Genomic DNA, 25,035 nt, shown 5'->3' with positions numbered 1-25,035 from the left:
GGAGCCTGCCTGCCCTGGAGTGTGGTTGGTAAACCCAGTGATAGGTCATTGGAGAAAACTGGTTTTTCCCTGTGCTAGCAAGTGTCACTTGCAACAAGCAGTGCTCTGGGTATGAGTTTGGGCAGACTGGACAAGACAAGACCGGTTTAGACAGGTTGGTGTAAACAGGGATAAGTAGGAAGGGAGTTAAAGAGCAAGGGTCACATCATAGAGGACTCGCTTTCTCTTAGACGGAGTTTTCTTAGGCGATCACTGCCTTCTTCGATGCTCTCATGAAAGCCTTGAACCCCTCTCCTAAAGCAAAGAGTGTGTTTGTAAAGACAGCGGCCGGCCTTCAAGGGACCCAAGTCGGGTGGGCAGGTGCAGTGGCAGGTGCTCCTGTTAACGTTTTCCACTGTTTGAGACTTACAGGAGAAAGCCACTCACAAAACACCATTTCCTGCTGTTCTTTAACTCTCTCTCTCTCTGTCTCTCTCTGTCTCTCTCTGTCTCTCTCTCTGTCTCTCTGTCTCTCTCTGTCTCTCTGTCTCTGTCTCTCTCTGTCTCTGTCTCTGTCTCTCTCTCTCTCTCTCTCTCTCTCTCTCTCTCTCTCTCTCTCTGCCTCCCTCCCTCCCTCCTTCCCTGCCTCCCTCCCTCCCTCCCTCCCTCTCCCCCTCCCTCCCTGCCTCCCTCCCTCCCTCTCCCTCTCCCTCCCTGGCTCCCTCCCTCCCTCTCCTACTATCAGTTACACTGAACTTTGGAACCCATTTTTCATTCTTGCGTTCCCTACCTCTGTTCTGTCACATCTGCCTCCCTTGGTCAGATTTCCACGCATTTTTCAAGTCCCACTTGACCAGTTGCCCGTCTGGAAGCGTTGTCTGATCTTCTGTGTGTTTTACTCTTGCGTTACTGTGTAGGCTTCATCTCTTCCACAGCTCCATAAACACCAGAAGGCTAAAACGCTGCCCTAGCATCCTCGCTCATGAAGTGCCCAGTTACTGTGATCCGTGCTCTTTGTAGCCACTAAATGCCAAGGCCAGAGCCTGGGAGGGGAACGGAGCCAGGATGGGTTTGAAGCCACATGGACCGCTGGAATCTGGAAAGTTGACTTAGATACATCCTGACGGTAACAGGCACCTTTGGGGGAAAGGGATGTGGGCTATCTCAAGTATACATCCTATAATCAACAAATATGAGTTTAAAATATAAAATGTTTACCTCTAGGCAAGTTAGTTCATTTAGAACTTGCCATATTTGTGATAATGTTGTCCGACGGACAGAATAAGTAGGAATTTCAGATTCTAGATGCAGATTTCCACATTTTAACTGGATTGTTATTACTACTAGATTATTACAGAAAAAAAAAATTGCAAAGGTCAAAATGGTTAAAACGCCTTAAAAAAAAGTAGTATAATCGCTGGGATAACTGTTACTTTTAGTACTGTTTGACAACTTCACGTCAACCTACAAGGTGCCTTGATTCCAAGTGTACACTTCCCCAAGTCGGAGTGGGCAGGGTTGGGTGCACATTTCCAGCCCGCCACGAAAGAAACGAAGTTCCCTCTCGCTGCCTTGTCCTAAACCTACAGACCCGCACTTTCCCAACCTCGCTGAAGAAGAGGGGGAGCGGGTCCCCCATGCACTGTGGTTTTCCTGAGCTCTCTTCTTCTGGAGGTCCCAAGGCAGCACAGCTGGCTGCAGTGGGTGGGGGAATCCTGCACGCCCCCGCTCGGTCCGGGACCTGAGGCGCAGCTCCGATTGGTCGAGGGCGGCGGGGGCGGGGCCTGCTCGCCCCAGAGGTTGCCCCAGAGGCACGGTGAAACCGGCGGGACTCACCCCGGGAGCCGGTGCCTGCAACAGAGGCCTGGGGCTGGAGATGGGGACATGCTGGGCCACCCCGGGCCGTGCGACGGGGCTACTAGTGCTGTTGCTGCGGTGCTTCGGGCTTGCGGAGCCTTTCGAACGCTCAGGTAACCGGGCGGCCTCGACCATGCTGCTCTGAGTATTTGCCTCCTCCGGGTCAGGTCACAGTCGCCTTGCTCTCTGTCTCTGGAGTGGACAACCGGGGAGGTCTGGCCTAGGAGGGCGGCGGGCAGGGCTGTGTGGTGCGAAGGAAACCTCTGCCTAGAAGAGGCCTTCCCACAGTCTTTCCAGAGTCTTCTCTGGCTCTTGTTCCTCGATTGTCCCCTAAAAGCGTGCTACCCTGAGATTCCCCATTTTACCTTGCATCCCTGTCGCCCCATGGTCATCTTGGCCCCTCCATGATGAGGATGAGCCTTCACCCACACCGCAAGGATTCCCAGAGATCCTGACTTCACCGAACGCATTGGAAAGGTTCAACCATCGCCTCCAGAAGTCAGCCAAGAGTCTTAGGATGACCTTACCTGCCACCTGGAGCAATGGCCCTTCTAATTCGGTTATTATCTCCAAATGCTCCCCACTAAGGCACGTGGCCCCCAAATAGGCGTGCCGATCACTTCCTGTCAGAGGGGAAAGGATGCCCTCTGTGAAGCTCAGGGCAGTGCCAGCACCACTAACCCACTTAGATTTTGCTTTTACTTTCTCTTTTTGCCCCAGCAAAAGGTGTGCCAACGACCTTATTACTTGGTTCTTGCTATATAACTGACAGTCTAAAGGCCGCAAACATTTACCTACTGTTTCTGGTATCTTGCCCTAGTGAAAAAGGAAAAGATGGTCAAGATGGGTTTAGGAATGTGGCTCTTGAGTGTGGTTCTTGCTTTCTTTGGAGCTAAGCTTAGTTACCCTCTGATGTAGACTGTCCAAAGTTATGGGAAGAGTTTTCTAAAAGGTGGGTGTCATCAACCTGTCAGCCCCAAGAACCTTTAATGTGTCCTGTCTTGACTCACTCTTCTTAATTTTTCTTTTTGCACTGGGAACCACCAAAGGAGATATTAATAGTAAAATCTTTTATTGATATGAGAATTCAATTCTGTCTACTGCATAATCCAAGGAGAAAAAAAATCTAGCTGCAGCAATTTACAGCAAAAGCATGCTAACTTCTAGTCACTCTCCCCACCCCACTCTCCTGGCTTCCATCCACATCTAAGAGTCCTGTTTCATTGCCTCTCAAATTTTTAGGTTTCCTTCATTTTCAAATGGTCTGGGGTTTTCTTTTCGTTTGTTTGTTTGTTTGTGGTCAACTCAACACTAGCTACTGTTATCTGGGAAGAGGGACCCTGATTGAGAAAATTGGCCTGTAGGCAGTCAGTAGAGCATCTTCCTAATTAATGGTTAATGAGGGAGGGCCCAGCACTCTGTGAGTGGGGCCACCCCTGCATAGGTGCTCATGGATAGTAAAAGAAAGCAGGCTGAGCAAGCCAGGGGAAGCAAGCCAGTAAGCAGCATTCTTCCGTGGCCTCTTGCCTTGAATTCCTGCCCTGAGTATGATATGGAAGTGTAAACTGAAATAAACTCTCTCTTCCCCAAGTTGCTTTTGGTTGTGGTATTAATCACAATGGTAGGAACTCTGACTAGAACAACACAGTCTCCACAGTCCATATCCTGTCTCACCGACCCAAAGCAAAGAAAGCTAGGCTTAAGTCTCTTCCCCTGGACTAGGTCCCCATAGGTATTTATTTTCCTTCTTTGTCACTTCATAACAGCTGCCGGGGTGGCTTTCTCCCATCTTCAGGCCAGACTGTGGCCTTATATTGGGGTGAACATATAGAGGGGGGTGTGTGTGTGTGTGTGTGTGTGTGTGTGTGTGTGTGTACACATGCATGCATGAAGGCCAAAAAGCCAGAGAAGGATGTCCCATCCCCTGTTCTATCTCTCTCCACCTTGTACTCTTGAGACTGGGTCTCTCACTGTGCCTGAAGCTCACCATCTTGTCCAGGCTGGCAGCTATTGGTCCTGGGATCTCTCTGCCTGTCTCTCCCACAAAATTGCGGGCTTGCAGGGAATTCCTCTTTTTTTTTTTTTTTTTTTTTAATATAATATGGGCACTGGGGATTCAAACTCAGGTCCTCGTGCCTGAGCCACAGTCACTCTTATCCATTGAGTCATCCATCTCTCCAGCCCAGAACTGGAGTTTGAACTTCCATCTCTTTTGTCAGCTTGTTTGGCAGTGGGTCAGATCCAGGATGCTAGCAATGGCATGCATTTGGTCATATGTATGCAGGAAGCTTGGGCAGCTTGGTCCTGGCCACCCAAATGCTGAAAGTATATCTCTCTGTTCTTGAGGAGATGTCAAGTTTCCTTTTGTTGCTTCCTTGGAGAGCCAACGCCGTGAAGTAATGTGATCCTTTAGGGATTTCTGAGCATCTCACCAGCCACACCACCCATCTGGGATTATGGCTTTCTGATACCTAGTATACTGCCATGGACCCACTTGTCTCTTCAGGACTTGTGTTGAACTAGGAAACCCAGACTTCTGATTGTCTCCCTCTACATCTGTATGTTCTTTACACTTGACAGAGATTGCAAAACACTTAACAAAGTAAGCTGTGGAAATTCCCTGCAAATGACTGGTGCCGCCATCTTGTCCCCTCTACTTTCCCATTTCCCCCTTTTCCTTCCTGTGATCTGTGGTGATAATGGGTATATACCCACATCCAGCTTCACTCCCAGGATATGCAGAGCCCTTTGTGCTGGGACTAAAAACATGCCATAGTGATTAGACAATAAGAAAATGTTGAAAGGGCTCGTTTTCTTTGCTAGAGATAAGAATGCTAAGAAATCATTTTCAATGATGACATGCTCTTTGGCTTTTCCCTCAAGCCTCACTGAAGTCTATATAAAATGAAGCATATCAAAAGGACTCCAAGATGTACTTAGGCTTCTTGTCATCAACCTCTGCCCTTTAGATTTGTCCCAAACATAAATCTGGAGGTGAATTTGAAAGCTCTATTGAAGATTAGTGCAGAGAGGGAAAGTGGACAGTGTGTCTCTAAAGCTATGGACAGAATCCAGTGCCAGGTTCTGGATTTGATGCCCAGAACCAAAAAATAGTCATTAAAGTTTGTGGTTACCTTCCTAAAATGCAATATGTTTCTCAAATAGTTTATATGACCTTATAAAACAGTTTTTCTAAATAAGAAGTTATTTTTAGTTTACCAGTTTTGTTTCCCACTCTTCAATCTACAATCCCATAATGCCATAAAACTGAGGCAGACTGAACAGCTATTGCATAGGGCTAAGAATGATATGGAAAACTATTATGAGAGAATAAATCTATTCCCCAGTAGATATATTATTTATTAATGCTTACACATACATTATACATGAAGGCTAATGACAAGTTTCTTAAATCATTAATAATGAATAATTGCCCTAAGAAATCTCATTGGTATGTCAAACATTGGTAATGATCACATACTCAGTTCAAGCACGGGTTTAGTCAGACACACATACCTACATTCAAAAGTACAACTTAATGAGATACTTGGCAACGCCTCCTTTGCTACTCCATACTTCACCTATGGTCTGGCTACTACCAAGTTGGTAAGTCCACAAGTGTCCTGGAAGTAACCTAAGTGTAGAAAGTGAAGAGTAAAACTTTCTCTCTTCCGATGAGTGTTGAGGAAGCAGGACTTGTTGCATAACTCCATGTGTTTGTTATAAATTAAATGAGACGACTTCAAATGTTACTCCTGGTACAGTAGTGTGTGAGCTAACCATGTGGACATCTGCAAGAAGAATGTGCAATGACTTCAGCAAAGCTTAGTAAGCCCTGGGGAGCTAGGACACTGTTACTTGGTGAAAGCATGGGATACGAACTCTGAAATGGCTTGCCTATACTCCACAGCCATTACTTGCCTATACTCATCTGATACCTAGGGAGATGAAGACCCTGAAGAGGAAGAAACTTCCATGAGTCTCCCAGCAAACTATAATAAAAGTAGGTCTTCGATCTAGGGACTCCAATACTCTGCTCCTCTGCCCTTCCCACCACACTAAAACTTGGACCTAACCTAGTGAATTTTATTAAGAAATCTGAAAAATATGGAACTCCAAAAGAAAGCAAAGCTGCTGCTTGTCCAAGAAACCTGTTCAGGGTCAAGGGTCATGGAGCCAAGTAACCAGGAAAGAGATCTGAGACTACAGGCTCAGTGAGAAATTTTCAACTATGGTGAGGGCCACATGCAACAGACTTCTCTTACCAGCTGTAGCTTGTGATGCTTTGGATCACAAAGAGTTTGGAGATGTGGGACAGAGTAGTGTGGGAAAAGGGTAGATCAGGTATTGGAGGGGCAGCTGAAAAGCACATAAGAGAAATTTTTTCCTTTGAGCTCACTATCTTCCCAACCTGTGGCCATCAAAGAATGACAGAGGGTGTCAAAGAAGAAAGAGTGGGGACAGCAGCTGCTGGACAAACCCACCTAGCAGCAGCCCCATGCAATATTTTATTCGTGTGTGTGTGTGTGTGTGTGTGTGTGTGTGTGTGTGTGTACATACGTGCACACCACACACCAACATGCACTATGGAGGTCAGAGAACAACAAGTGTTGGTCCCTACTTTCCACCTTATCTGAGATAAGTTTTTGTTGTTGTTGTTTTGTTGGGTTTTTTGTTGATTTGGTTTGGTTTTTGTTTGTTTGTTTACTTGCTTTTTATGCCAGCCTAGCTGATCCGAGAGCTTCTGGGGCCTCCCATGTCTGCCTTCATCTCTCATGGGAACATCAAGGTACTAGATGGGCTTCCAGGCAGGTTAGAGGTCCTCATGCTTCTGAGGCAAATGTTTTCAACCAATGAGCCAGCATCCCAGCCTGTGATCTTTTGAAATTCAAATGTGAAAGCAGAAATGACCACAGCGCTAAGGTTTTCTTTGTTGTGTTTCCCGTTGTTTGTCTTACTGTTACTTAAAGTAAAACAAAACAAAACTCCACCCAGAGTTCACAAGATCAGAAAGAGTTTTGGAGCGACGGCTTACATGATGAAATTCCCCTCTAGCCAACAGCACCTGGCATGATCATTTTTAGCTCTTTAACCTATGACTTGAGAAAATTTTCAGTATTAGTAAACCCAGTGACTGTGAAGCTGACCTCAGAATGAAAACCCCTTTTGAGAATCCAGATCTTGTATGGTGTTCCGCTGTGCCCTGAGTCGTTGACAATGACTGCTTAAGCTTGTCTAAAATAGCCCAGCTTTATGTTCATCAACATGACCATCTGTGCCATACTGTTTTCTCTTTGCAAAAGAACTGACAAAAGTGTTTCACCATGGTTTATGGTAATTCATGTAAATCCTGGTCCTCAAACTCAGGTGTAGAAGAAACACGGAACTACTTTGTTTTTAGAAAATCGGTTAAATTGTATTCTGAAACCCCATCCCACTAAAGTGGCAGAAATGTTATCTGCGTCTTTGTAGAGATTTTCCCAGCTCCTGCAGAGTGCTGGGAGATCACTCAGGGAGGCCCCGGCTCTAGTCTTCAGCTGCCACTGGTTAATTCTCATTTTCTCAGGTCCATACATGCCAGATATTGGACCTGGTGGCTCAGAGGGTTGTCCCTGGAGCCCAGTGTCTGATCCCCTCCGGGTGATTTACTTGGTGACTCTCCAAGCCTCAGTCTCCCCTGGAGGTGCTGCAGTGGGGCTGGCCACAGGTTCCCCACCTCAGAACCCAGATCCTCTATTTTCTCCCATTGCTTTACCCGATTTCTCTCCCCCGCCTTCTCAGAAGTGTCCCCATCTCCAATGGTACACCTCAATGAGGCTGGCTTCCACAGAAGTCTCGGGGAAGTGGTTTTCAAGTAGATTTCCCTTTGGATGGCCGCAGTAACTTTCCCTGAGCCAGAGGTACATAGAGCCCTGCCTTCACAATTGGTGACGGGGAAGAGCTGAAGTGAGAGCCAGGTCTGATGGCGTGACCGCTGTGCTGTGGACACTAACGCTGCGAGACAGAGGTGTGGTCCCGAGGAGATGCAGGATACTTTTCATTAGCCGCAGACCACTTGCGGAAGGAGGGGGAAACTAAGGAGTTGCTTTATAAGCAAGACAGGGAACCTTCCCGGGAATAGCAAAATTAAGTACACACCCTACTCTCTGCTGGCATGGGTCAGCTCATTTCAGCATCCCTACATCCACAGTGTGAAGTAGACGCAGCCTTACAAATGAGAAATCTAAAGCAGAAAAGCTGCCTAAGTTGCTCTGATCTCATAGCACAGCAAAGGCAAAGTATGAGGCCAGGCAGACTGGCTTTAGAGCCTTGGTCTTAGCACCCGCTGTGACCCTCACTCCTTGTGGAACCCATGAGTTTACCAAGCCCACGGGTCAGTGCCGTCCTGTGCTAAGGAGACTCTCCTCAGCAAACAAGCAGAACCAAGGTGCATTTGTCATGTGACTCGGAATCCTGTAATGTCTTCCTTCACTGTCTTAACCCAGGTAATGATCCATTCACCATCGTCAACGAAAACACGGGCAAGTGCATCCAGCCACTGTCTGACTGGATAGTGGCCCAGGATTGTAGTGACTCTGGAAACATGTTATGGAAGTGGGTCTCCCAGCACCGACTCTTTCACCTGGAATCCCAGAAGTGCCTTGGCCTAGACATTACCAAAGCCACGGACAACCTGCGGATGTTCCGCTGTGACTCCAGCGTCATGCTGTGGTGGAAATGTGAGCACCATTCTCTGTACACTGCTGCCCAGTACAAGCTGGCTCTGAAAGATGGATATGCCACAGCCAGTACAAATTCAACTGCTGTCTGGAAGAAGGGAGGCTCCCAGGAGAACCTTTGTGACCAGCCTTACCATGGTGAGTACAGGAGAGAGGGACTTTGACCCTCTTGCTGTAATGGTTGCTTAATTTGGCATTAAATGTCACACCCTGCACAGCTTGGTCCTGGAAACCTGACTGGGTAAAGGTGAGCTACATGCAGTCTGATGGAGTGGTTCTAACTACAGAAGCCACCAGAACCCAGTTTGTTAGCAGTAGCGCACAGGGAGGGGCTAGCTAGTCCTGGCAATAGGTCTCTGTGGCTAGCAGTCTCAGACTCTAAACATCCAGGAGGAAGCTGCAGCTGCTAGTGTTTGCACACACTGGTCAGTAGTTGGGAACCACTTGTACTTAGACCACAGGAAAGCTTTGCCTCTCTCAGCCTGATCCGTTTGAAGAAGGCTTTGCCAGCTTCCCATGGGTCTGAGGCATTGGCCCTTGGTGTGGCTCTGCCCATGTCAACAATACACATTCATTCACTCAGGCCTTCCTCAGTTCCCCATGACTGAGTTTAAATGAAGTCACAGTGAACAGGCAGGCACCCTGAGCTGCAGTCTTACTCACCAGGGGCTGCTGGGTATCATACCCTTCCCCTTCGAGGATTGGACTAGAAAAGCTTAGGTGTTATCAGAGGTCAAACAACCTTTTTGGTGTGGTAAACCCTGGGCTTGAATTCCTATGCCTCGTTTATTTACTTCCTATGATTCCATTTCCTCAAATGTGAAGAAAAAGGAAATGTTATACTGATAGGAAACACTTCATATAGGCTAAAGGCACATAATCGAATAATGTTGATCTAATCCTAAGTTTAAAAAGAAAATAAGAGGGGTTGGAGAGATGGCTCAGAGGTTAACAGCACTGGCTGTTCTTTCAGAGGTCCTAAGTTCAATTCCCAGCAACCACATGGTGGCTCACAACCATCTATAATAGGATCTGGTGCCCTCTACTGGCCTAAAAGCATACATGCAGGCAGAACACTGTGTATATATAATAAATAAACCTTAAAAAAGAAAGAAAGAAAGAAAGAAAGAAAGAAAGAAAGAAAGAAAGAAAGAAAGAAAGAAAGAAAGAAAGAAAGAATGAAAGAAAGAATGAAAGAAAGAAAGAAAGAAAGAAAGAAAGAAAAAGAAGTGGGTTTTTTTCATTCCTGGGAAATTTAATATAATAGAAATATTTTGAATGTCTTATGTGGGTTATAATATTTTCATCCTTGGCATAGGTATCACATGTTGCTCTTTGTATTTATGATTTGACATTTTAAATGTGGACTTTGTTTTGGTCATTTCCAAAAACATGTATATGAATATTGTCATGACCTTTTCTCTAGATTGCAATGAGTCTTTAATTTTTAAAAATACTTTTACTCTTTGAGAATTCAGTGCGATATATTTTGATCACTTTTACTCCCAGCTCCTTTTCCAAATCCTTCCCAGGCCCACCCCTCCACCTTCTGAGCTTCCAAATTTATGTCCTTTGAAATAATAATAATAATAGTAATAATAACAACAACAACAACAACAACTCGCTGGCTTGAGCTTGTGCTGCTCATGTAGTCCTAGCTGTGAGATCTTCCTCTGGAACATGGTCAACCTACCAACACACCCTTAAGGAAAACTGACTCCCCCTCCCACAGAAGCCATTAACTGTCCATAGCTCCTCAGTTAGGGGTGGGGTCTCAAGACCCCTTCCTGTTCCATGTTAGAAGTTGCATGTTGATCTGGACCACGTCATCTGCAGGCAACCACAGCCGCTGTGAGCGCATGAGTGCAGCCATCCTGTCGTATCCAGAAGACACTGTGGTTCCCCCATCTTCCCCGACCTCTGGCTCTTTTCTAACCTTCCCATTCCGTCTTCTGAGATGGTTCCTGGGCCTTGAGAAGGGGTGTGCTATCGATGTTCTCTTAGTAGCGCAACATTCCACTTGTTCTCGGCACTTGGCCATGACCGCACAGAGACTTCTCTGATGGGATCTGAGAGCTGTACTAATCAACAGGTAGAGATACAAATTTAAATGGTGGCTTTATATTGTGTCCATTTCACAGAATAATAGTAGCAGGTCCCCCCAGGGACCTGTGAGCTCTCCAGCCATAGAGCTTGACCCAGTTTACATATCAGGCATGTGTTTCCTGTGGAGTGAGCCTTAAATCCAATCAGGAATCGATTGGTCACCCCATTACATCCATGCCACTGTCCTACCCATGGGAGTTTTCTTGCACACCAGTCATCACTGCGGCTCACAGCATTCATCGCTGGGTAAAACTGTTGGCTGACCCCCTCCCATGCCCAGCAGACTGGAAAGCCTCTTCCAGTACTATGGAAGCTACCTAGCAAGGTGAAAACTTCCTGCTCTGTACGAACTTGATTTCTTCATGTCCTGTCACCAATGTGTGTGGTATCTTCAGCAATAGGGTCTGACCATCAAGTTCTGTTGGGCAACTAAGAGCAATGTCAATAGCCCGATTGTTTGGGGGATCTTTGGGACACCTGTGACCCAAAACTTTAGGGGAAGTGTCCCACATTTGGCACTGGGCCTTTTATTTGGCAGCCTATGGCTTCCGTGTAGGGTAATGCCAAGTAAATTCTCTCATATAAAAAATGTAGATATTCATTTATATGAAACGTCTACTTAAAAAGTAGGTTTTGTATGGCTTTTTTAAGCTTCCTAAGGGTTAATTCTTCTTCTCCCAATCCCTCCTCTGCCCTAGCCTTCCACTCCTCTCCCCACTTAAATCCCCCCCATTATTCCTTTTTCCCCCTCCATATCACCTGTGTTCTACTACCCCCCCCCTTAAGATCTTCCTTCCCTCTTCCTGAGTCTATGGCCATAGTCAACGTGAATGGTTTGAAGGGAAGATAAAGGACATCCTCTTATATCTGGCCAAAGACTTAGGATGGCAACTTAATTCCCCATTCTAACCATTATCCGCTCAGGTTTTTCCACTTAGAGAATCTCTATTTCTTGTGAGGATCAAAAAAAAAAAAAAAAAATTTCCAGGAGTGTCTGGTTCTGCTCTTAATGAAGTGATATTAGAGACTTGGAAATGGGGTTTTCCTTGCCTTCAACTCACGGCCTTTGAATCACTAAATTGTTTCTCTTGGCCAGCTTCCTTTGGAACTCCAGAAGAACTGTTAACTGAGGGCCAGGGCTCAGTGTGAACAATGCTTGCTGTGCAAGCATAGGGACCCAGAGTTTGAATCCTCAGCATCCATGGAAATCCTGGGTGTGTGTGGCAGCCTGCTAATAATCCCATGGCTCTGAAGGTTGAGGCAAGGGATCCCTGGCTAGCTAGTCTAGGCCAATCAGTAAACTGTGGATTCAGTTGAGTTGGAGAGTGATCAAGGAAAAAAACTAATCTACATCTGGCCTCACACACATGCACATGAGTGTGTGCCCACACACATACAAACATACATACACCCCAGAGAAAGAAAGAGAAGGAGAAGGGAGGAGGGTGGGGAGGTGGGCAGGCAGAGACAGTGATAGAGAGCACAGGAGAGAGACCGGGTTGTTGCTTGAACTTGAAGCAAGTGCTTTCTGGACACCCCTTAAGGACAGGCTTAAATATTGAGCAACGAGAGTCTCTAACTTGGCAACTGAAAGAAAACATTGAACCCGAAAGAAAACTGAAAGGCTTCAGATTGCATTTTGTTTCTGTTTGTTCGGGATCAGGAAGGATGGTTTCCTCGGCAGAGCTCCATTGTTCTTCTGCCCTTGGTTCTTTTGAGAGAATAGTTGTAATCTCAAACTCCCTCAGACCCTGAAGTATCGTCATTCCACAGAAACGTGTTTTCTTTCTTAATTTGTGTTTTATTTATGTGTTAGTAATTTTCACACAACTGCTAAAGTGCTCAGCAGCACAAAAAATGGGGAGAGGGAGGCTCGAACCCTCCACAGCAGTACCCCAGAGAGGGACAGAGGCAGCGCGCTGCACAGCCAAAAGGCTGGATTTGTTTCTTTACCTTTCCAAATTAAATACTTGAAATGCTAAAAAATTTTAAACCCTTAGTGTTCTGCCTGATTAAGAGTCACGTCAGATTTTCGTTTGCACAGAGGCCAAGGCTGCCCCTCCCCCTTCCACTCAGTTTCCACAAGTGGGAAATCTACAAGTCCCTCTTGACTTGTCTTGTTTTCTCCCCCACCACTCAAATTTAGCCGATATTAGGTCCTGCCCTTTCTTACTTTTAAAATTTACATGTGCCCCTCCCTATCTTCAAGTGAGGGGCCTTTGTCAGGCCTGCTCTAACTCCCACCCCAGCTGTCTATCAATATAGGAATAAGGAAAGTAGGCTATTCAAGTCCCAAGCAAGTAAAGTCCAAAGTTACCCAGCCTGTGGCACAGCTTGGAATCAAAATTCATTCATTTCTCCAAATAACAGTATCTTGTGTCTCCCTTAGCTTCTGTAATCTTTTTTTTTTTTACTTTGACTATATTGATCTACCATGATGTTTGTGGTTTCCTCAAACTTCATCATAGAAATCATCTTTACACTGAAAACACTTTAACTGTAAAATTTTTTATGAATGAATTGCTTATAACTAGCTCCTGTATATACAATGATATCATAAGATATCTTGACCCAACTGGCATCTTCAAATCACAAATGTTTGTTGACTCATGCAGAGGATGGACTGAACCGTGAACTCCGTCTGCTCTTGGTGACTATTTGTCTCATTGCTAAAGCAATTCACTTTCCATGGAAACCCCTGATCTCATAAATTTGTGTCAATGACACACTCAGCTGTTGATCTGAAGGTGTTGTCACCCCAAATCCACACATTCAGAGAGGAGTCTTGTTAGGAGAACCTGTCTTATGAAGACAACCCATGGGATGCAGGTGGTCTATCAGCATCAAAGGACAAATGGTAATAAAATGCCTAATTACCAGAGAGCATCAGTTCGAGGCCTGCATCCAGGACAGCTGTTGTTTGCTTATTGGTTTACAAAGCACTGTGTAACACACTTATCTTGGAGCTATGGGTAACTTGAAACCTGTAAAAGCAGTTGATGGTGTAAAGTTGTTGGTGTGTGTCAGTGACTTGTCAAAGAGGCTGTCCTTATGCCATGCTGCATAATGAGCCACCAAATGTGTCCTTTTAACTACTCCTCAAAAGTGGGGATTTCACGAACAACTCTGATCTCACAGGTTTGTGGTGAGGAACAAGTACAGAAATGTGTCTGAAAGCATTTTGCACATGGAAATAAAAAGTTTTAGGGAAACCTGAGGATCCTGGAAGCAGCAGCACATTGCATCATGTTCTGGGATTGCCCTCTCAATATTACAATAGGGAAGGAAAATTGGTCATGTGCCTTGGGGAATTTTTTTTCCTTTTTCTTTTTGTGGTTTTGGTTTTTTTTTTTTTTTTAGAATTTCCCTGTGTAGCCCTGGCTGTCCTGGAGCTAGCTCTGTAGACCAGGCTGGCCTGGAACATGGAGATCCACTTGCCTCTGCCTCCCAGAGTGCTGAGATTAAAGGTCCACACGTACCCTGGGAAATTTTTTGATGTGATCAAATTTGAAACATGTGATAAGCATGCTACCACAAAGGGCCACCACACTCTTTAGCAGAACTATTCTCTTGAAAGCTATTTATATGGCACAGGAAAACAAAATCAATGACCCACAAAAGATTTTTTTTCTCTTCAGAAAGGCATCCAGATGGTTCTTCCTTTGTACTGTTTCGTGATACCTTCCAAACTTAAGTCTCTGCTTCAGGCACATGAACACTGGGGAGTGATAGAGGATGTAGATACAATCAAAGACTAGCTTAAGCATACTTTAAAGCCAACCTGTGAGACTTCTGAGGGACTCTAAAAGCCTGATGAAGGCTAATGAGTCTTGATGATACTCTCCCTAATGGCCATTCTTTCATTGCTCAATAACCAGAGTTTTGAAGAAATTGAAGCTAAAGAGAAAAGGTGACAGAACTAGACACATGGTTAGCTGCTCTATAAAACGTGTTTTCAAGGGAACTGCTATTGGCATAGTATTGAGCGCTTCCTCTGGGGTCCCAGGCATATCTGCACTGTGATCGTTTTCCAGTGCCTCTCTGGAGACTAGAGAAAATTATTAAAATGAAAGCTAGATCTGCCACCTCCCTGGTCACCAGCTTCTCCCATCACTGCCCTGTTAGGGCCAGTTCTTTTTGCATAATCCGAATTACTAGGTCCTGACTCTCCCCAAGAATCTACTCAGGAATCCAGCAGCTCCCTTCCTTGGCTTCCTCCAAAGCCACCGCCTCAACTCTGTTGGGCAACTGTGTCCTTTGTCCGTCTGGCTAATTGCATAAGTGGTTCCAGGTGTTTCTCTGGCCCCTGCACTCACTAAAGAAATGGAGGAGAGTTGAATCTCTGTCCAGATAGCCATTTTGAGGAAGTAGCTTTCTCTGCCACCTATGCTGGGCTCAGTCGCTTCTGACTTGATCAAGCCAGGGCCTTTCATGACTGACATCACAGAAAAGGACTCTTACTCTGTCACCAAATACACAGTGGACAACCCTTGAGGTAAACACTGATATTCTCAGTTTGAAATGCAGAAACTAAGCTTGTCTGTAGGCACAGGAGACCCCGGCTTTCAAAGTCCAGACCCAAGCAGTCAGTATCTAAGCTCTTTCCACAGTATATAGCCTGCTCAGATATTGTAGGCTCATACGTGAGACCAGCACTCTTTCTTCTAAAAGTTTTAGGAATTAGCTATCCTAAGATGGTTGTTCAGCTTTTAACTCTCCCCTGCTTCCTCCCTATCCCACAGAGATATATACCAGAGATGGGAACTCCCATGGGAGACCTTGTGAATTTCCGTTCTTAGTTGGTGAGATATGGCACCATGACTGTGTTCGTGATGAAGATCATAGTGGGCCCTGGTGTGCCACTACCCTAAATTATGAATATGATCAAAAGTGGGGCATCTGCTTAAAAGCAGGTATGTATGGGCTGGTGAGCGCCAACTGCAGGAAGGGAGTTCCATTTATGTGAGATAAATGGGCGGAAGGGGGAGCTGAAGAAGACTTGGAAGTGTCCAAAGCAGTTCTTATCCTGGATGAGGAGTGTGCATTGGCAGGAAGGGGAAGAAGCCATGTGCAGCTCTGAATGTGCCTTCAGAAGCCCGGTCAAGGAGAGAAGCAGGACAGTTTGCGTCATGGAAAATGAAGAGGGGTAGGATTGCGGAAGCTTCATCTACATCAGGGAAAAGTGGAAAGGGCATAAGCAGATGGGGAATTGCAGCTTCAAAAGATGGGTCGGAGAGAAAGTGGAATGTAGGAGACAGAAGGAAGTCAGCCTTGGGCTTTTCATGAGGGAAACAAGAGCAACGGGTACCAAGGGGCTGAAAAACCACATTTAGCATGGTGACTACTTAGGGTGTATTTGTGGTCTGAAGCCAAGAGTGGGGGCTCAAAATTAGAAAGTCAGGCATGGCGAGGGTGCTGCCAGTAACCCCAGAACTGTGGAGGGTAAAGACAAGAGGATGGCTGGGCTTGCTGGCTGCCAGCCGCGCTTCCAGTTAAGTGAGAGATACTGTCTCGAGGGAAGATGAAGAGTGACAGGACAAGACATCTGGTGTCTCCCTCCTGCCTCTGCTTGAAACACACACACACACACACACACACACCCACACACACACACGCACACATGCACACACGCACACACACGCACACACACACGCACACACCCACACACACGCGCACACACACACGCACACATGCACACACACACACGCACACACACACATGCACACACGCACACACCCACACACACGCACACACACACGCACGCACACACACACATGCACACACGCACACACACCCACACACGCGCGCACACACACACATGCACACACGCACACACAGACACAGACACACACAGAGACACACACAGAGACACACACACAGACACACACACGCACACACACCCACACACGCGCACACACACACACGCACACACACACATGCGCACACACGCGCGCGCACACACACACACACAGACACACACACATGCACACACAGACACACACGCGCACACGCACACACACGCACACACGCACACACACACAGACACACACACACGCACACACAGACACACACACGTGCACACACACACAGACACAGACACACACACGTGCACACACACGCGCGCGCACGCACACACACACACACACACACACACACACTAGCACAGGCACCCGCAGGTGCCAACCTGTGCACGTGTACCACATACACACAGAGATAAATACTATGGATGTTCTATGTTGTACACTCATGCTTACATGCCTGTATGTGCATTTGTACTGTGAGTTTTATAATATTAATTCTATTCATGGATTCAATCATCTATTCAAATATTATGGAGAAATTTGGACTTAATTTCCAAAATAGTCACTATGCTCCGTATGTTAGCCATTTAAGCAGCATGTCTGTACCCACACATACAGTTCTTTCTCTGCAGGCTGTAGAGAAGACTGTGGACATCTTTGCCAAGTTCTAGGGAACATGTTTTCCATTGTCTCAGTGATCCACACCTGTACATAGGGAGACTCCCATCTTCAGGAAAAGGGCACACAGGAACCGGCGAAAATATGGCATTGTGGCTAACAGGGGACAGAGGGAAGGTGGAAGATTTAACCAGCTTGAATCCTTTGCGGTGCTCTGACTTCCATTTCAGCGCATAATGAAAGTGCGTTTTGGCACATCCTAAGAAAATGTAAATTGATTGTAATCTTGCAAGTGCTCCAAGTAAGAGAAAACACTAAGCCCTTATTTCACAATCACTAATATATCTTTTTATCAACAGAAAACGGCTGCGAGGGTAATTGGGAAAAGAATGAGCAGATTGGAAGTTGCTACCAATTTAATAATCAGGAAGTTCTTTCTTGGAAAGAAGCTTATGTTTCTTGTCAGAACCAAGGAGCTGACTTACTGAGCATCCACAGTGCTGCTGAATTAGCATATATTACGGGTAGGTTTAACTTGCATGTGGTAGAGAGGATAACTGGATTTGTAAAGATGCTTTTTTCTTCAGTGTTTAATATCCAGGCATGCTCTTTTGATGATGTCTTTTCTGGCCTCTCTTAAAATTTAAACCTTGCTGGGCGGTGGTGGCGCACACCTTTAATCCCAGCACTCGGGAGGCAGAGCCAGGAGGATCTCTGTGAGTTCGAGGCCAGCTTGGGCTACCAAGTGAGTTCCAGAAAAGGCGCAAAGCTACACAGAGAAACCCTGTCTCAGAAAAAAAAAAAAAAAAATTAAAACCTTAACACTGAAGCTGCAAGGGGAACAAAGGGATTGAGTGTAAACATAATAATTCCATGTGTTAAAATGGATCTTCTGAGAGAAACTGATGTTTAGAAATAAGTTAGAGTACAATATAAAACTAGTACCCTCAATGGGGAAAATGGAGAGGAGAAAGTGAACTCTAAACCCCTGGACATCACCAAAGAGAGAATTTGAGGAATATAATTAGATGGTGAATCATGCAGTTCTCACAATGACTTACATAAATAATCAACAGCAATCAACATGGATTTCTACCCACCAATGAAATAAAGAAAAAAATGGCATAGATACAGGATGAAATACTATGAAGCCACAAAGGAAAAAGAGAAGCTGTCATTTGTGACAATACAAACACCATGTTAAGTGAAATAAGCCAGGCGCAGAAAGGTGAATGCCATAAGCTGTCAGTCATCTATGGAATCTAAAACCTTGATCCCATGGGAACTGAAAGGAGAGGAGTGGGAAGGAAGGCTGAACAGAGCAGCAGGAAGTAGGAAGGGCGGATGGGCGGATGGGCGGATGGGCGGAAGGGCGGATAGGGAGAGGTTGCTCAGCAGGTAGAAACTAACAGAACTAATGGTGGTGTTCTCCTACACAATGGGGTGATTATAGTTGACAGTCATACACTGTATATTTCAAAATAACTGGAAAGGATTTGGAGCACTCTTATCACAAAGTAAAGATAAGTGTTTAAAGTGATAAATGTGCCCATTTCCCTGATTTGGACATTATACAGAGAGCATCAAAGTATCACTGAATGATAGCTGAAAAACCTTCATAGGAAAGATACAGCTGAATCTGCGGTGCTTAGGAAGGATGGGTACTCCTTAGTATCCTGTTTGAACCATGGCAGGAAAGTAGAAAAGAAAACAAAAAGCATTCCAAATATCAGGAGACATGGTTGTCTGGAGCACCAGACATATCTCTTAGTGTCCTGGACTTCTTCGGGAATGCTGGAAAATCAACACAGATGTGCATTAGATTACATCTTCTAGTGTGTTCTGTAAAATCAACACAGATGTGCATTAGATTACATCTTCTAGTGTGTTCTGTAAAATCAACAACACAAGATGTGCATTAGATTACATCTTCTAGTGTGTTCTGTAACAGTGTTGGGGCTGTTGCAGGTGCTTGTGGGTAAAAGAGAAGGATGAATCCCAAGTTCTCTCCCCCAACCTCACCAAGGCTTCTACACAAACACTCATCCTCTCTTTCCTTAATAAAGCATCTTTGCCACCTACTTCCTTGAGAAAGGTGGGGCAAATGCTAAGTTCCCACCCCACACTTATATCTGTATCTAGACTGTAGCCCCTCCAGCTCCTCCAAAGCTCTTCCATCTCCCCAAGATCTTTATGTCTTACCAGCCATTCTCTCACACTTACATTGTTATCACTATACTCCTTTTCAACTGACTACATCCTGTGTAAATATCCACCACTGAAGATTCATTTCACTCGTGGGTCCTGGGAGCCTGCCTCCTCTCTTAACCAGGCTCCTTTACAAATCCTGAAAAGTCCTGCTTTATACATTGGACTTCTAAAGTATTCAGTGAGGCGAAGATTATGTATAACCAAAATTGCTCTTGAAAAGTCCTCATAATCTGGATATTTTTTCTCTCTCTCTGTAAACCCTATAGTCTATAATACATACACATAGACACCTGATAGGGAGAGAGATAGGGATGTAATGTAATAATATACATATTCCCCTGTTAGAATTAGGACATAGTTATTAAGTAATTTACAGCCAAAAAGACTCCAACAGATTTATAAAGACCCCCATCTTAATGTTTGTCAACATCTTCTTTGTCATTCACAGACCATGCATCTCTTCTATCAAGCCTTCAATTAATTTTTCAAATTCTTCCCTTGTAGTTTTGATAAAAATCTTTCTTTCCGGCTTCATGATCTCCTAAGTGGTGGTAAAAATCCTTACAATCATTCTTATTCTTTCTGCGTTTTCTCCAATTTGTATGGACCCATTCAAGCATGGACGCATCCATATTTTGTATCCATATCAGGTAGCACATGGACAACTAGACTCACTATTGGAATTATTTGTGCTTCCCTGTCCCCTTCCCTTCTTTTGCTATGGTTTTGATTGTGAAATAATAACATTGGATGATGCATCTCCCTGACAACAAGTGTGTGTGTGTGTGTGTGTGTGTGTGTGTGTGTGTGTGTGTGTGTGTAAGTTCCAGAGGATTGAAAACACAGTGAAACTACCACTCTGAGAAAATTCTTTCATCTCAGAGGACGAAGAACTGGACAGGCTATTTGGAAAGTAGAATTGAATAAATTTATTAGACTTTGGTCTTCTCAAAAGAATAAAGTTTTGTTGTCTCTTAACATGACATGCTTCTGTTGCCTAGACATCCCCATAGTGAGATTCCTGCTTCAGTCAAGAACTTCTGTTTTTTGACTGTCAATAAAAACCTAGTCTGATTTATATAATTTTGACACTATTAAAAATTACATAAATTCCATGCATCTCTTCATCTGTATGTGTTTCTTGCGCTTTCTTTTTGGCTCTTTTTCTTCTGTTTGTTTTGTCTTTTTATGGTTTATTTGTATTTAATTTTATCATTATTATTATTGCTATTTTATATGCCTGTTTATGTGGATTTGCATGGGTGTGGAAGTGGGGAGGATCTGGGAGGGGTTAGGGGAGGGGAATCATAATCAGAATGTATTGTATGAAAGACCTGTTTTCAATTTAAAATGATATAATTCCTACAGGAAAAGAAGACATTGCTAGAGTTGTTTGGATTGGACTGAATCAGCTCTATTCTTCGAGAGGTTGGGAATGGTCAGACTTCAAGCCACTAAAATTTCTTAACTGGGATCCAGGTAAATGTATACAGGGTAAAACCTTCAAAAATGAAGAGTCTTTTACTCATCCAGAGCTTTTAAAAGTTTTCATGTATTGTCAGATCTCATGGTTGCTTTCTCAGAATTTTTTTTTATAGACACATAAGTGTGTCTGTAATTTTAGCCAAGTTGAATCACACTATGGGCAAAGGAGCACTTGCTCCAGGGCTTTAGAGCATCCCTAGATTTTTAAGAAGAACAGAATGAACCCCACAACATAGCCAGGAACCATTCCGTACCCCTTAGGGTCTCAACTGCCAGTGCTGTTCTTAGTCTAGAGTTGGCCTTTAAAGCAGGAATAGCCCTTCCTTTTCAGATGCTTAGGTTTGCCCACTACATCACCTAAACACTAAGAACACAGCAGCTGTATCTTATTACACAAATCGGTTCCTCAATGAAAATAATCCTGCTTAGCCAGAAACTCTACAAAAGAAAGGAGGAGGAACCTTTTGAAAACTGGTCTGACCAAGGCCAAACCTAAATAACATTAATAAACGTGTTCTGCCTACATAGAAGAGAAATGGATTCATTGCTATCAAATGACCATGAGGTTTGCATTAACTAAATCTTATTAGTAAACAAAGTAATACTCTATTAGGTCAAAACTAGACAATGCTAGGCAAGTGCTCCTCCACTGAACTACAGTCCCAGACCCTAACGTAATATTTAAGGCCTTCAAAGGCAGAATCACATGTTAATATTTCATCTGGTTGTAAATATTTATTGGAGAGTAAATTTAATATAGACTGAGAGGTTCTGGCCACAGGCTGTTTGTTGTGGAAGTTGCTCTAGAACAGAAACTGATTTGTCTTCCCTGCTGCTAACCCGCTATCCTGGATCACAATGTTTCCCCTCTGTCTTGTGTTTTAGAAGAGGCATAAATGATCACATTGCTGTTCACCTCAGCTTATAACTTTTTGGTTCAGTTGAAAATTTAAACCATACTGTGAGTTTCCATATAGACATAAACTTATGAATTTGAATTATTTTAAGCACCACTCTGACTCTAACCTCCTACCTCCTTGAAAATCTTTCTTCTTCAGGTACACCCAGTACACCTATGATAGGTGGAGCAAGCTGTGCACGAATGGACACAGAGTCAGGGCTGTGGCAGAGTGTTTCCTGTGAAGCTCAGCAGCCCTATGTCTGCAAGAAGCCATTGACCAACACAGTGGAGCTCACAGGTTCTTCCCCACTTCCTCATATATACCTATAAGTCTCAAGGCCAGAGTTTTCTGGTCAAGCAAATGCATGCAAAATACCCATTTTCACCTTTCCTTCACTTGATACTGCTGATGTTTTCTCGGTCCCCAGAACCCATGCTAAAATGCTATGGTTGTGCATGTTTGAAATCCTGGGTTGGGGGGCAGTACAGGAGGATCCCTAGGCTTGACTGTCCAGCAATCTTGTTTAATTGATGAGCTTCGGGTTAACGAAAGACTCAAAGGAGGTCAGTGGCTTTCATGACAATGACAATCTGAGGTTGTCCTTCGGGTCCACACATACACTAAGTTAGAGTTTAAACTGTGTGTGTTGCATGCATGTGAGTGTTCAGGTGCATGTGCCCATGTATACAGTGGAGGCCAAGGCTCTCACTAATGAAAGTTCAACCTTTCAGCCATCCAGTTGAGCAGCCCACTCTCAGGATCCACCTGTCTCAGTATCCAGTGCTAAAATACATACAGGTCCACACATCCATGCCCAGATTTTTACAAGGGTACTGGGATTGGAACTCAGATCCTCAGGTCCCCATGACACTGAGAGCCCATTCTTACCCAGCCATCTCCTCAGCACTGTCAATTTCCCATCCAAAAAGGAGCATAGAGCAATTTTTTAAAAAATGGTTATATAGAACAAAGAATGTAGGGAAATGTCTTATTGATAATAGGGAGAAATGAACATTTATCTTCCAAGTTGCCAGTTGTAGCTCATCCGACAGAAAGCATAATAGAGATGCTGGTGCAAGGGAGAATGTGCAAGCGCTGATGATGAAGTAAATACCCTGAAGTAGCTATTGTTAGGTAAACCACGATGTTTCCATAACCTTGAACGGTGTGTGTCTATTACAACTGTGCTGGCGGGGAAACAAGGAAGAGAGCAAAATGATATGCTTACCTATCATTTTAACTTTGTAAAACTATGTCTTCCTGGAGACAAAGACTAGACTATGGGAAGGATTGTTTGACTTCATTTACATGTGATTTTTTTTCTCTGTTCCTTCACCATAATTGAAATATCACATGGTCATAATGAGTGCCATTTAGAGCCCAAGTTAATTGAATTGTCATCTTGCAAACCCAAGACTAATTGAACCTAAACTTTATCAATTTGTTTTTAAAAAATACTCTACAATTTCTGTAGTTGTTTATTTGTTTGTGTTTACATCCTGACCAGTTTCCCCTCATCTCTCCTCCCAATCCCCTCCCCTTCCCCATCCACTCCTCCTCTCTCCTCTTCAGAAAAGGGCAGGCTTCCCATGTATATCAGCCAGCCACAGTATATCAAGCAGTAGTGAATCTAGGCACTTCCTTTCCTATTAAGGCTGGACAAGGCAACCTGGTAGGAGGGAAGGGTCCCCAAAACAGGCAGCAGAGTCAGAGACAGCCCCGATCCCACTGTTAGGAGTCCCACAAGTAGACCAAGCTACACAACTGTAACATATATGTAGAGGGCCTAGGTCTGTCCCATGCGGGCTCCCTGGTTGTCGGTTCAGTCTCTGTGAACCCAGGTTAGTTTGGTTCTGTGGGATTTCTTGTGGTGTCCTTGACCCCTCCAGCTCCTACAATCCTTCCTCCCCCTTTTCCATGGGATTCCCCAAGCTCTGCCTAATGTTTGGCTGTGGGTCTGCATCTGTGTCCATCAGTCATTAGAATACTCCACATTTTTAAGATGACTGAGTTAGGTTGTTTAAAAAAAAAAAAAAAAAGTTCCAGAGAGGATCTGGATAAGTTGATAATGAAATACTTTCGAGTTTTGCTAAGGAGTGGTAGCCCTTTGCCTCTGAAAGATTAGTCTTCCCTGGTGGATTTCACCGTGGTCAAGCTGAGGCTCACTGGTCTTTCAGAGTGGATGAAGGTGTCTAGAGAGGCCATTTGTCCTTCCCCTCTGGCTGCCATCCCTTGAGTGGATACAAATACCACATCCTGTGCTCCCCTCTCTAACCAACCTGTGTTCAACAGTTAGTGTGAATAGGCATCCGTTTGTTAAGCTGGTCACACAAGGAAAGAAAGCTTGATTCCTTCCAACCTCAGAGCCATGGGTGGGGGTGCCTTCCAAATTTCAGACCCGGAAAATGTTGTCAGCACCTAGCTTACTCCACACCTGTCTTCCACCTATTAGGACTGAAGTCATTCCCTTCCCTGACCCTGTCTATGCCCTTTTAACAGTCTAGTCCAGTCACATAGCATATGTATTCCTCAGTAAGTGATTTTTAGGATATACATTAAGCACAGCATAAAATTCATGTCACCCTGATAGCTGACATCACGTCTCCCAGTTTCCCAGAAGCCTTGTGATTCAAGAAAGAAAAAAACTGCAGTGTTGTTGATTCAAACTAGATCTGTCTTTACTGGAATGTAAATCGCTGCTTTCCCCCAGATGTTTGGACGGATTCAGATACCCACTGTGAGGAGGGCTGGCTGCCCAATAATGGATTTTGCTATCTGCTGGCAAATGAAAGTGGTTCCTGGGATGCAGCCCATTTGAAATGCAAAGCCTTCAAAGGTGACCTCATCAGCATCCATTCCTTAGCAGATGTGGAGATGGTTGTCACCAAACTCCATAGTGGGGGTGAGTTTTCTGTTTTACTTTGTTTTGTTGTAAACCTCTTGTTTTAGGAGTTTAAAACATTTCAGGTCTCCTTGTTTTCAGACCCTTGGTGAGAATGTGGAGGGTTCCAACCTGTCCCTGGATCAGCACATCTGGAGGTGGGGGTGGGGGGTTCGGAGGAAATGGACTCATCCTGGACCTGCCCGGTCCAGTGCTGTAGCTACCACGAGGCTTTTGAACTCTTGAATGGTAGTTAGGAAGAACTTTTGTTTAATTTTCTTTTTTTTTTTTGCATTACGGTTTGAGTAGCTACTACTGCCTAGTGGCCACTGTTTAACCAGAAGCTCCGCCTCCTCCCACAACTGCGCTGCACTTTATTTAAGTTCTAACAACTGTTGACCTGATGATCACTTAGCTTTTACAGTTATCGGGAACCAGAGTGATAAACGAAGACATCCTAGACTGCCTGTACTCCG

The 25,035-nt window shown here is 44.6% G+C and overlaps 1 protein-coding gene across 2 annotated transcripts in view; it reads left to right on the top strand.

Annotated features, from left to right (window-relative positions):
• The first annotated feature begins 1,789 nt into the window (after window positions 1-1,789).
• LOC118582574 (lymphocyte antigen 75) overlaps window positions 1,790-25,035 on the top strand; it is a 133,667-nt gene continuing 110,421 nt past the window's right edge. For both annotated transcript variants that reach the window (XM_036185549.1, XM_036185547.1), the window contains exons 1-7: window positions 1,790-1,949; window positions 8,322-8,693; window positions 15,404-15,574; window positions 17,440-17,604; window positions 20,660-20,770; window positions 21,835-21,975; window positions 24,389-24,580. In XM_036185549.1, the coding sequence (XP_036041442.1) occupies window positions 1,856-1,949; window positions 8,322-8,693; window positions 15,404-15,574; window positions 17,440-17,604; window positions 20,660-20,770; window positions 21,835-21,975; window positions 24,389-24,580 (1,246 nt within the window). In that variant the 5' untranslated portion in view covers window positions 1,790-1,855. The remainder of the gene's footprint in view (window positions 1,950-8,321; window positions 8,694-15,403; window positions 15,575-17,439; window positions 17,605-20,659; window positions 20,771-21,834; window positions 21,976-24,388; window positions 24,581-25,035) is intronic.

This window comes from Onychomys torridus, chromosome 4 (genome assembly GCF_903995425.1).
Source record: "Onychomys torridus chromosome 4, mOncTor1.1, whole genome shotgun sequence".
Taxonomy (NCBI): Eukaryota; Metazoa; Chordata; class Mammalia; order Rodentia; family Cricetidae; genus Onychomys; species Onychomys torridus.
Note: the sequence above shows the minus strand (reverse complement) of the source record. Positions and strands in the feature narration are given on the sequence as shown.